Here is a 12,958-nt window from a genome sequence, read left to right as displayed (position 1 = left end):
CTGTCATTCTTTAAAACTCCTAAAATATGGGAGACAGAAAAAACAAAAGTTTCATGTGCTGCCCAAATCGAACACAAAGGCCACAATGCCCTTCAAAACACACAGCTTATAAAATATTTTCATGCCATTTCTAGATAATAATAAAGCATTCCGTTATGTGCGAGTCAGTACCAATTCTTCAAAGCTGTATAGGTCATCAAGGCTGTAATGCACTTTTGGTTATAAGCCCATCATTTTTGACATTATTCATATAATTCATTTTGCTTTTACAGGTATTGGTATTGCGTGGTGTTGGAAACAGAACACTGAACAAATAGATTTTATGCTTAGGAAGAGGAAGGTTGAGATGTAAGACTCAAAACAGAAAAAAAATGTTTACAGGCTACCTATAATATAAAAATAAACACTGTGATAGAAAAAGCTTGAAGTTTTAGAAATTAAGTTATAAATGTACAGATAATGTAGTTTTTTCCTTTGGGAAAAAAAATCAGGCAAAGTTTCCAAGATTTTAAGAATACATCACTAAAAAGATTATGCCTACTTGAAACCAGAAGTTAAAAAAAACCAAACCATACAGTTTATGAGGTATATGCCTCAAATGCTCCATCAAATCAAGGCCAACTCTAAATTAATAATATAACAATTAATACACAAGTCTTTTTGTAATTTTGTGAGGATAAAAATTGCTGTAAAAGACCATACCACGAGTTTCATTACAAACGACAATAGGTTAAACTGTGCAATGAAGTCTACCAATCTACTTGCTATATATATATATATATAGCAAGTAGAGCGTTTTTTTTCACTACATAAGTGGATTTCCTATTTTTAAGGAAGGTGGTCATCTGATTTTAAACATCTGGATATAATAGCTGCTTCCAAATGTAAATTGCCTCATAGTTTATCCTAACATAGTAGCAAAAATAGGAGCACAGTTGCACATAGGGGGGCTGCAGCTGAAAGCACAGGTTCAAAACCAATTTTTTTGGTCACTAGAGGTCTTGGAAAAAGAAATGTGGGCCATCGCTGTCAACATTCAGAAGATGTCAATTGTGGGTGCATGTGGAAAAGCACTTTAAGAAGACACACATAAATCTGATATTACAACTGATGTTAGAATGTAGTATCCTAGAAAACATAAAAAAGGTATAGATATTTACAGACTAATAGGATCTTCCAGAGTCAGAACTGTACAAAGAAATGTGAAAATTATCATTATTAATCTTACACCCACCATTGGTGTCTTCAAGGCTGTTCTGGGATGGTAATTGTGGAGAAGGAGGAGGCTGCTGAGACAATGAAATGCTCACATCACTTTCCAGTGCGGCTGTGCTGCTGTCCAGCTGTCCCACTGGTGGAGGCCAGGGAAGATCTTTGATTACTTTAATCTCCACTGATTGCCACATCAACGGGAGGAGAGACAGGAAGACGACCGGCAGAAAGACAAAGAAGGGACAAAGACAGGTATAGTTTGAGAATTGGCAAAGTGTGTCCTAAACAAGAACAAAAAATGCCATGGTAGATTTGTACAAGAAGGTGGTATGAAAAAGAAGAACATAAACTATTCTTGCCCGCAATGAACACCAAGTAATATCCATGCAAAATACAATAAAACCAGAAGAAATGTTTTGTGCTACCAGCTCTGCTGATAGCATAGTCTTATGTCTCCTCCTTTCACAAATAACAATTAAAGTCCTTGGTCTTGAATAACAGTATAAGGAAGGATAAACTTTTTTTATGTTTGTGACAGACATTGCTATATTTTAATGGCCAGGCTCAATAAGCCAAACGTTTTGGTTTGAAAAGATGCAGACTGATCAATATTTGCCAGTGTAATGCTGGCCATACATGTAACGATAAATGACAGATATAGCAGATTGATCACTTTAAATAATCTTTAGCTTAAAATGTATTATTTAATGCAACAAAAAATCTATTTGTTAAAACTCACAGATTGTTTCCTTTTAATTAAAACAATTGTTTATTGATCAAGCCACCCAAATAGAACAATTAAAAAACATACAATCATTTAAAGGAAATTCTTATTTCATCAGATAATTACATTAGATAACGTATGGCCAGCATTGAAATATGTCCTTAATTAAAATTCCAAAAGGTTTGGAATCCGTTGATTTTTTTTACTCACCCTGACATTTCCCCTGAGAGCTTGACATACATAGTTACATAGTATTTGAGGTTGAATAAAGACATAAGTCCATCAAGTCCAACCTATACATTTGAGCCTCTGGAAATGCAAGATACTCCTAATTTGGGGACCTTGGTGCTACCCTCCCCTCCTATTTTCTGCTGCTCTACCTCTTCTCTTTTCCTTCACTTCTTATTCTTTACATTAATGTTTACTAATGCTATTGACCCCATAATATGGGGGACTTGATTTCTATTATCAAGTTAAAATGTAAAATTAATAAAATATTTTGAACATGAAATATGCCCTTAATCGCCGTTTCATCTTGAGATAATACTGACAATATATAGCATTTCAAGAGTATCAATATTCACCACCACACCACACCAAGGACAAAGGCAACATGTACAATGCTGTAAACCTCAAGAACCATCCAGTCATCTGAGAGTATCAGTAAACTGGGATCTAACTGTTGATATGGGTTTAGTGGCCAACAGAAAGTGAGGCACTACACATTTGTTTGCTTTTATCATTTTTTACAACCACTCCTCAGATTATGCAAGTGAAATTCCAATGCTACATAGCTCTCTTTTGTCAAGAATATATTTAAACACGGGTTGGCAACAATTTCATCAGTATTTTATGTGTTTGAACATCAGAAAGATTCCTGAACATTAGACAATAAAGTATGCACATTGGTACAAATTTACAAAGTTCTAGAGGAAGATTGCATAATGGGAGTAGGTGCCTTCTGCTGGGATGCTCTGCAGTCCGTCACAGGGAATTTAAGGCAGTGTGAGCTCCTCCTGATTGATCTTTATAATACAGGTTGTGGCATCACCATGGAGGAGCAGTGTGATTCGTGGGCATTTAATACCCCCACTGACTAATCATATGGGGGCATTTTTTTATTACTACTTACCTCAGGGCATGTATTGCTTCCAGACACCAGGCTATTTTTTGCCCCCACTGACCCCAGGGCGTTTATTGCTTCCACTGATGCTGGGGCATTTATTACTCTTGCTGGCAACCAAATGCAGAAAAATGTATTACTTCCACTGAGCAAGAACACTGGGGCATTTATAACTCTCACTGAAACCAGGGCATTTATTGCTCCCACTGACAAATGGCCATTTATTACTCCTACTTACTACTGACATGGGGTTTTATACTAATGTCATTGACGCTGGTATTTGTTACTCTCACTAACCACTGAAGCTGGAGCATTTTTTTACTCCCACTGATCTCCAGTGCTGGAGCATTTTTTACTCCCACTGATCTCCAGTGCTGGAGGTCATTTTTTCCCTCCTACAGGACACAGTCTGATGGCAAGTGAACTAGCTGTTTGCTTAAAACGTTTAAACCCCTGCTTTACAATATATTTCAGCAAACAGCTTTAAGCAGAAGAGCCATTCACATAGATTAGGTGGTTTAGCTTAAGTATAATAGTATGATGCTCATGTCTACATGTGATCTAGATACCTACACATATGCAGAACACTAGAGAAAAATGTTTTTACATATCCTAAAATGCATGTAAATTGACAATTATGAAATAATACATTACATCATTACCTCAAATTTTTTTAAAAATTGTATTTATTAGTTCTGCGCATATTAAATAAAATATATTAAATAACCCCATACATTTCCTTGAACTGATGTTCTGTGTATTTTAATAAGCTGAAAGATATCCATCTATGTCACAATCTTAATTGCAGTGTGCATAAAAAAAACTTGATACGGCTTGTATATGTTTTGTATGCTACCCCCTCCAAAAAAAATTCTGGTAGCCCTTTTGTCGTACAGTTATTGTGCCTGTTTCATTAAACAAAGCCTTGTTCATATTCTTGACTTCTTTTCATAAAGCTCCTCAACAAACAAATTATTTTCGACTTACTGTACTTCTCGCAACATATCTTTGTCCTTAAAATAAAGTTATTTTTTTTTAAATTCCTGTCAAGTCTCACCATTAAATGACATTACATTACAAGACATTGGTGACCAGCTCTATTTTTTGTAAATCACACTTTATACTGAATCGGGAACACTCTGATTACCTCAGCTGGGAATTCTTAATTAGCGTTATTTAGAGTTGCCATTTCAACACTTGAAGAAAGGGAACAAAAGAAATTACAGTTGAAGTCACTCTTCAATACAAGGTAGTCCATAGGCCCTGAAAAGTGTTAGGAAATACAAACACAAAGTACTTAGAGCCTATAATGCATGGGCTGTAACAGCTGTAACTCTGATTGTGCAATCAGAAACACTTTACCAAGCTATGATTCATCTTTCATCATGCAGGTTCAATTACATAACACCTTTTCTGTTTGCTATTAATTCAAGGCATCACAAAAGAAAGGCTTTCTAATACTTAAAGCATATCTCCTCCTTCCTGGCAAGTGTAATACTGTACCTCAAGTCAATTAAATAATGAGCTTTTTATAATGCATATACTACTAATCTTGTTTGCTTATGTTTATACAAATCTGGGATTAAACAAGCCCAGAAATACAAAGATTTGCATGATTTCTAAGACTGACTATGTATATGCCTTGGGGGTTTTATAATGTAGACAATACAATGTCCTTCTGCCCACTAAAAATTGTCTCTCAAACTAGGCAGATGGCCACCACTAGTACATGCTCGGTGAAATACAGGTTCCTTTTTTTCCCCCACAGAAAATGAAACTATTGGCTCTCATTCACACCTATAGTTTAGGTGTGTTTAGGTATTCCTGCCTCAGGAACTTGTGATCTCCTGCAGCAGGAATCCCAAATCTGCCATTTGCAGGCAGCAGCTGTCGCCTGTTCAAGTTAATGATTAAGTGGCAGTGGGCACATTTAAAAGCAGCAGAACGATGGCAAACCACATGTAATCATATGTGATACGATTGAATGCAGTTACAAATCAATCACTATCATATCTGTCTACATGATAGATGCGTCCAGCGATAGTGATTAATTCCTAACCACATGTTAAGCACATTATCACACTGGGGGGAAAATGTAAACACGTCCTAGGAGGCCTGGGCATGCGGTTGAACACAGAATTATATTCAGTCATGTAATTATTATATTTTTACCAGAACTGACATATTATGGGTAACAAACCATGGGAAAGAAATAAGGCAAGATAAAAATGGTTTCTCTACACCAAGTTAGGGAAAAGCATTAAAAGTGGAGCTACAAATTCTCCAGTTACACCATTGTGTCCTCATTTTCAACTGTTCATTGACAGTCACCAAGGTACAAACAATGTCAAACAAACACAGACTAGCACAGACTGTGAAGAGCAGATACAAGCTAACAAAAAAAAAACAGCTTGTATAGTATATGCTGATAGAACAGATTAAATCATCAGTAGTAAGCTTCATGTGAACTCTGTTCATTCTAACAAAAGGTAAATATCTCAAGGCTTTTTCCCCATAGTTCTCTTTAGGGTCACGGGAGAACACATACTAACCTCCTCCCGTGACCCAAAGCTCAGGTCGGCACTAACTATGAGGGTGAGTTGAAATCACTCACCTCATAGTTCTCCTTTAACTTTCCCTCAGCTTGTCTCTATAATTGCACTTTGAAACCATTTAGAATAGCTTCCAATCCTATGTATAAACTTGCTCCAAATAAATCACTATAAAGTTAATATTGAATTTTTTTTTTAGGTATCCTGTGTGATGAGAACAAAAACATAATTTGGTCTGGCCGATTTTTACACATACTTCCCCTCCTCATAAACCCTGACCAGGTAGGCTTCGTGCACGGACGACAGGCCCCTGGCGGCACCAGACGTTTACTAAATGTTTTAAAACACACAGAACTCAACAAAGTTCCCTCCCTCTTCCTCTCCCTAGACGCCGAAAAAGCGTTCGACAGAATAAATTGGAACTTCCTGAAATCGGTTTTAATGAAGTTTGGCTTTATAGGTCCCATACTGAACGCTATTTTAGCTTTATACTCCACGCCTAGTGCGAAGGTACTTACCTCAGGTTTCCTCTCAAACGACCTATTAATTTCAAATGGCACTCGCCAAGGTTTCACCCATAATATTCGTCCTCATAATGGAACCGCTTGCAACCCTTGTGCGCTCACATCCCCACATCCATGGTGTTGCAGTAGGTCCTACCAACAACAAGATAGGTCTCTTTGCAGACGATATAGTTCTTTCAATATAACTACAAGCCACTCCTTCAGTCCATACCCAAAGAACTAGCCTCACTTTCTAAATTCTATCTCACTGTATGCGGCAGAGTAGCAGCGTTCAAAATGTTGCTCCTCCCCACAATACTCTATATCTTTAGAACCCTCCCAAACTAGGAAACCTAGATGCTCCTCACAAATCCTGTATAAACAGAAATCCATGGGGGGTCTTGCCTTTCCTGATATTGCTAAATACCACACGGCCACTATTCTAGCCCAACTACAGCATTGGTGTCAACACACGCAAGATAAAGTATGGGCTCAAATGGAGCTGGCTACACTGCCCTGTACCTCCATTGTGAATCTCCTCTTGTCACTTAAGGTAACCCCGGCCTCCCTCTCCTCGCCCTTTCCAACCATACAATCCACGCTGACGGCCTGGAAGGCTTTACCTCTCTCTCTTTCCCATCTACCAAAGCCTCTCACACATTTCTCACCCCTCTGGATTTTGTAGAGCACTGCATCCCCCAACTAAACTTGGTACGCTGGAGAAACTCAGGAATAACACACGTACAAGACCTCAATACCCAAAGTACACTTAAAACTCTACAAGACTTGTACGATCAACATGACCTTCCTAAAAATGAATTGTTTCGGTACTTACAGGTGACACATTTCCTAATTTCACATCCTCTACCGCTTTCAATTCCTGTGGACACCAACCTCTATAAATTCCTATTCAGCACCGCCCCCACCAAAAGAAGTATCTCTCTGTTTTACGCTTTACTAGGTCTTTATTGCCACTTTCAAAAAACGCCACCTATGCTGAAATGGGAACGGGAGATTGGCAAATCTTTCTCAGAGTCACAGTGGAAACTCGCACTTCAATTGTCCCACAAAGCATCCCACTGCTCCAACCACGGCGAACTTCTACAAAAAACAGTACATAGGTGGTACCACACTCCATACAAACTGTCAAAATTCTCTAACTCCAACTCTCCGCTCTGCTGGAGACTATGTGGAAGCATTGGGTCACTCTCACACATTCTTTGGCATTGTAGGTCCCTCCGTGGGTTTTGGAACAAAGTCTTTCGTATAATCTCCCATTTTACCCCATCGCCTATCTCCCCATGTCCGGAACTCGCCATCCTACATATCGACATTGAAAATTTCCTACCTGATATTCGCACTATCATCATACACAATGGATTATACACCCCTATTGCAATGTCTGATTTCCTCTATTTGAAAGTACACAACTGGTACTTTACTTTACCCCTCTTTGTCTTCTCTCCCCTCTACCCCCCTCATGTTTCCCCCTTCCAAGTTTATTAGAAAGAAATACGTATTGAATACTTAGCTTGATACGGCATAATAATCTATGTATGTTTCTTTTACTGTTAACACTACTGACTGGTTAATGTTTCATACACCTGTGAGTATTTTTATTACCAAATGTCATCTTGCTGTATTACATGACTTAACTTTAATAAAGAAATATTGAGATGAAAAACATAGTTTGGGGGTTTCCTAAATTTCACTGCAAAAGCGAACTACACTAACGTTCAATTGTCATAACCTCAATATGAGGGTTTCCATTGCTGGGCTCTTTGTGAGAATGTTGGTTGCTTGACTTCAATACATCACTGCCCCAGAGACGCACAACAAGCTTGCAGAAAATGAAATGCTGAGAAAAGTTTTTTTTTCCTATTTTTAATACAGGCGAGTGATTCAAAAAGTATTGAAACCAAAGCATCAACATGTCAGTCAGTTAGTAGTTTTAAAGGGAAAGTAATGACAACTCCATATTTCTCTCATGGCATGTTTCATTCAATTCCTCCCACAAACCCCTACAAATGAATCGTCTGACAGCTAGTTCTTAGTTGGAGAGAGGCAGGTAGGTGCCTCGGCTAATGTAGTAGATCATGAATCTGGGAATGTCTTCAAGGACATGGCAAATGGACTGAGACTTAAGTTAAACCTGTGTTCACTCTACCTCTAGATAGTTCTACAAAGTATCTGACTGTCAATGAAAGCAGATTAGCAAAGATAAAGCAAACACAAATTCACTTTAAAGCAGAAGAATGTCCTGACATAGTTATGCCAGCTTTTGCGCCAGGATTGCTATAGAAAAGGACTTGCCTGCTCCTACAGGTATCATATTTAAAATTAATACAGCAATACCTCGGTTCACGAACGCTTCTGTTCGCAAACAATTTGGTTCACGAACAGGAAGTTCGGCAAAATCTTGCTTCGGTTGGCAAACTCCAAATCGGGTGATGAACACGACCATGTTCCCTGCTCTGACACGTGGGCATGACTTCCTCTAGATGAGATTGCGGTCGCAGACAGACCTGTGCACACTTGCTGTGAAGCTTTTTTGTGTGCTTTTTAGCACATACAGTACTGTATTCAATCCAGCATGGCTCCAAAGAAAGTGCAGAGCGGTAATGAAGGTGCCAATAATGTGCAGAGCGGTAATGAAGGTAACCAGAATGCGCAGAGCGTTAATGAAGGTAACCAGAATGCGCAGAGCGGTAATGAAGGTAACCAGAATGCGCAGAGCGGTAATGAAGGTGACAAGAAGGTGCAGATCGATAATGAGGATGACATGAAGGTGCAGAGCGATAACGAGGGTGACAAGAACGTGCAGAGCAATAATGAGGGTGACAAGAACGTGCAGAGCAAGAATGGTGGTAAAAGAAAGTGCAGCGCAATAATGAAGGTAACAAGAAAGTGCTGAGCAAGAATGGTAACAAGAAGGTTTTGAAGAAAATTACCATTGAATTGAAGGAGTACAAGATGGCGAAGTCGACAAGCTCGACTATTTTGAAGACTAAAGTTGCAATAAAAGGAGCTGATGTGGCAAAAGGAGTAACTATGTTAACCAAGCAGGGGACACAAGTACTGGAAGAAGTGGAAAAACTTTTGTTAGTGTGGTTGAATGAGAAGCAGCTGGCAGGTGATAGTGTTAGTGAAGCTATGATCTGTGAAAAAGCCAGGAAATTGCACAGTGATTTCCTGCAGCAAAACCCCTCCACTAGTTCATCTAGTGATGAATTTAAAGTCAGTAGAGGGTTTGATAAATTCCGGAAGAGAAGTGGCATCCACAGTGTGATGAGACATGGTGAGGCTTTCAGTTCTGACAAGGCCGCTGCAGAAGCCTACAAGAAAGACTTTGCGGAATTCATGAAGGCAGAATGATACGTCACTCAACAAGTGTTCAACTGAAATAGGGCTCTGTGGGAAGAAGATGCAGAACAGAACCTGTATCACGCAGGAGGAAAAGGCAGTGCAGGGTCTCAAGCCCATGAAGGACACATTGGCCCTTTTGCTGTGTGCAAACACAAGCGCTGAACTGAAGATTAAGCCACTTGTTGTACCATTCCCAGACCCCTCATGCATTCAAGGAACAGAATGTGAACAAGGCCAGACTGCCTGTCATGTGGAGGGCCAACGTGAAAGCTTGGGTCACAAGGCAATCGTTCATGGAATAGCTGCACGAGGTGTTCACACCCACCGTTAAGAAATATCTTTCTGACAAGCAACTGCCTGAGAGGTACCTTCTTCTGATGGACAATGCCCCGGCACACCCTCCAGCCTTGGTGGATGATATGGACGCTGAGTATAACTTCATAAAGGTCAAGTTCTTCCCCCTACCACGACACCTCTTCTGTGGCCCATGGACCAGCAAGCGATCTGCAACTTCAAGAAGCTGTACACAAAGGCGCTCTTCACCACGTGTTTTAATGTCACTGAACAGACTTAATTGACTCTGAAAGAGTTCTAGAAGAAACATTTCAATGCCCTCCATTGCATCAACCTCATTGGCAAAGCCTGGGAAGATGTCACGTACCAGACCTTAAAGTCAGCCTGGAGGAAGCTGTGGCCAGAATGTGTCACTGAACGTGACATGGAAGAGTCTGCTGCACAGGTAGTGGAAGAGATTGTGTACATGGGCAAGAGTATGGGTATGGACATCGATGTGCAGACATAGAGGAGCTTGTTGAGGCCCACAAGAAGCTGACGATGGAAAAACTTGCCAAACTCCAGATTGAGCAGCAGAAGGCGCTAAATGAGAAGCATTCCCCTAAGGAAGAGGAAGACAGGGAGGAGGTTAGCAGTGATGTGATAAAATCCCTTATGGAAAAATGGAATGAGTGCCAGGATTTCTTTGAGAAGCACCACCCCAACATAACTATAACGAACAGAGTGTTGAATCTGATGGACAACATGGTCTCTCATTTCCAGAGGGTTCTGCAGCGCAGGAAAAACAAGTGACAGATTTTTTCACCAAAATTGACCCTGCAGCTAAGAGACAAAGAAGAGAGGAAACCCCTGAAGGAGATCTCCCGATTGTCCTAATGGAGGGGGACTCTCCCTCCAAAACAATAACCTCCTCCCCACCCACCTTGCTGTCTTCCATGCCAGAAGTTGACCCAAGAAAGGTTAGTGTTCACTCTCCTCATACTGTACTCTACTTTGTTTCATATTTTTGTGGTTAAAAAAATGACATATGGTTCAGAACGGATTAACCTTATTTACATTAAACCTTATGGGAAAATGTGATTCTGTTCGCGACCAAAATCGGTTCGCTACCACGTTCATAGGGGTCAGAACGGATTAACCTTATTTACATTGAACCTTATGTAGAAATTTGATTCGGTTCGCGACCAGAATCGTGGAACAAATTAAGTGTGTGAACCGAGGTACCACTGTATGTCCACAATTATTCATGTCGTTGTGGTTATAGAAGTAACTATTTAACCTTCCAAATATAAAATATAAAAACAGAATTCATAGCTCGTCTTCATGCCATGCCAGAGATCTAAAACATGTTTCACAAGTGGCTAACAGCTGTTTGCTTTACTATGTCAATGACATAAGTTGTGTGGGGGTAACCTGCTAACCTTTAGGGTTTCCTATTTATTACAGGAGTTTATATAGCGACAAACATTTTAGGCTTTACATTTTAAGTGCTTTACATATAGTACATTCACATGAGTCCCTGCCCTTAAGGAGCTTACAATCTAAGGTTTTTATCTCATATGCAAATATAAAGGGAAAATGTCTTACATTATTGTGTAGGGGTCTACCCCAGGGCTGGATTGCCCACATGGCCAACCGAGGCCCGGTCTCGGGGCAGCAGGGGTGTGCAATTCCTATTGCCCGATGCCTGGAACATGAAGTGCTGGGCGGGTAGTTTTCTACATTTAGCCCTGCTTTGGGCAAGCAGGGCAAAAATGTAAAGCAGGGAAGTCGCTCGTTCGTTTACAAGTGATCTCTGCGATGTCGCCAAGTTCACTTGTATGCAGCCTGCTCGTCCATTCTCCGCTCCAGGTAAACACAGAGAAGGGAGAGCTGCACTCCTGTCTCAGCTGTCACAGGTGTTTCAGCACAGTGCTGTGCTAGGACTCCTGTATTGGAAGTAACCGGATCAATAAAGAGAACCTGCCACCTCCAAATGCTATCACACAGGGGCTTGTTATCTCCTGTGTGATAGCAATAAAGTTAACGGAACAAAAAAAAATTCAAAAAAATGTTCACATTTTTTTTCAAAAATGATAAAAATGAAATAAAACTCTAAAACAATTTACAAAAAAATATGCATTACAATAAAAAGGTGTAAATTTATGTATAGCTAGACCAAAAGACATACCGATGCTTTGATATCCATAGCAACTTTAATACACAGCACTGCTAAAGCTGTAAGGAGTTGCATGCCTGTAAATTGATCTTGTTTTTCTCAAAACATTTTCAGAAGACTGGTTAACAAAGAACAGATCACCATTAAATATATCATTTTGTACCCAATACTTCTCAAACGCTAGACTGCAGTGTAGCATGGAGGTACCAAAGCCATCTTTCGCTTTGTCCATCAGCTTATAAAAATGCATGAATAATCTGTAGAAGTTTAAAACCTTTCAGCATATTTCCTCATACGGCCCTTTTCAAAGTCTAATACAGTTTAAAGGAGAACTATGGGGTCAGTGTTTTTCCCCATAGTTCTCCTTAGGGTAACGGGAGGAAACAAACTAGCGTCCTCCCGTTACCCTAAGCTCAGTATACCGCGAGCTACAGCTCGCGGTATACTGAGACGCCGCAGCCTGAGTGGATACCGACATGGACGTCGAGATCCGCCCAGCTGCGTGAGTGACAGCTGGCTCTGCCTATCTAGAGGCAGAGCCAGCTGTACCCGCCCCCTCCCCCGCCCGTTCCGCCAGTCAGCGCTGGCAGATCGGAGCGGGGAATGCAACCCCTCCCCCTGTCACAGCAGAGAGCCGTGACAGGATCGAGAGGTGAGCGAACCCGGTATGTGTTCGCTCACCTCCCAATCTACTGAGCCGACCTGTGACAGTCTCATTGTCACAGGTCGGCTAGAACTATGAGGTGAGTGGAAATCACTCATCTCATAGTTCTCCTTTAAGGCGTGCTCTTATATTGTTTCCTGTTATAGTTCCTTCTTGTTCCGATGCTTCAGATGGAGGCATCCAAGTACAGCACACTGTACTATGCTTATATGCTTATACATCTTATCAATGTAACTGCATTGAAAATCACAAATTATGCTTTCAAGGCAATAGATGAAAAAGGAATGTACATTACAAACTAGTATATATTCGGGACAGGGAGTGACATTACAAGCCAGTATATTTCCTGAACAGAAAGTGAC

General features: G+C 40.3%; 1 protein-coding gene across 1 annotated transcript in view; it reads right to left on the bottom strand.

The window, feature by feature from the left end:
* Window positions 1-12,958, bottom strand: part of SHF (Src homology 2 domain containing F) — a 93,662-nt gene that overhangs the window by 57,935 nt on the left and 22,769 nt on the right. The window contains exon 3 of the mRNA XM_018577006.1: window positions 1,235-1,393. Coding sequence (XP_018432508.1) covers window positions 1,235-1,393 — 159 coding nt within the window. The remainder of the gene's footprint in view (window positions 1-1,234; window positions 1,394-12,958) is intronic.

This window comes from Nanorana parkeri, unplaced genomic scaffold (assembly GCF_000935625.1).
Source record: "Nanorana parkeri isolate BGI_ZX_2015 unplaced genomic scaffold, ASM93562v1 scaffold82, whole genome shotgun sequence".
Lineage (NCBI taxonomy): Eukaryota > Metazoa > Chordata > Amphibia > Anura > Dicroglossidae > Nanorana > Nanorana parkeri.
The sequence above is the reverse complement of the archived record's forward strand: the minus strand, read 5'-3'. Positions and strand labels throughout refer to the sequence as shown.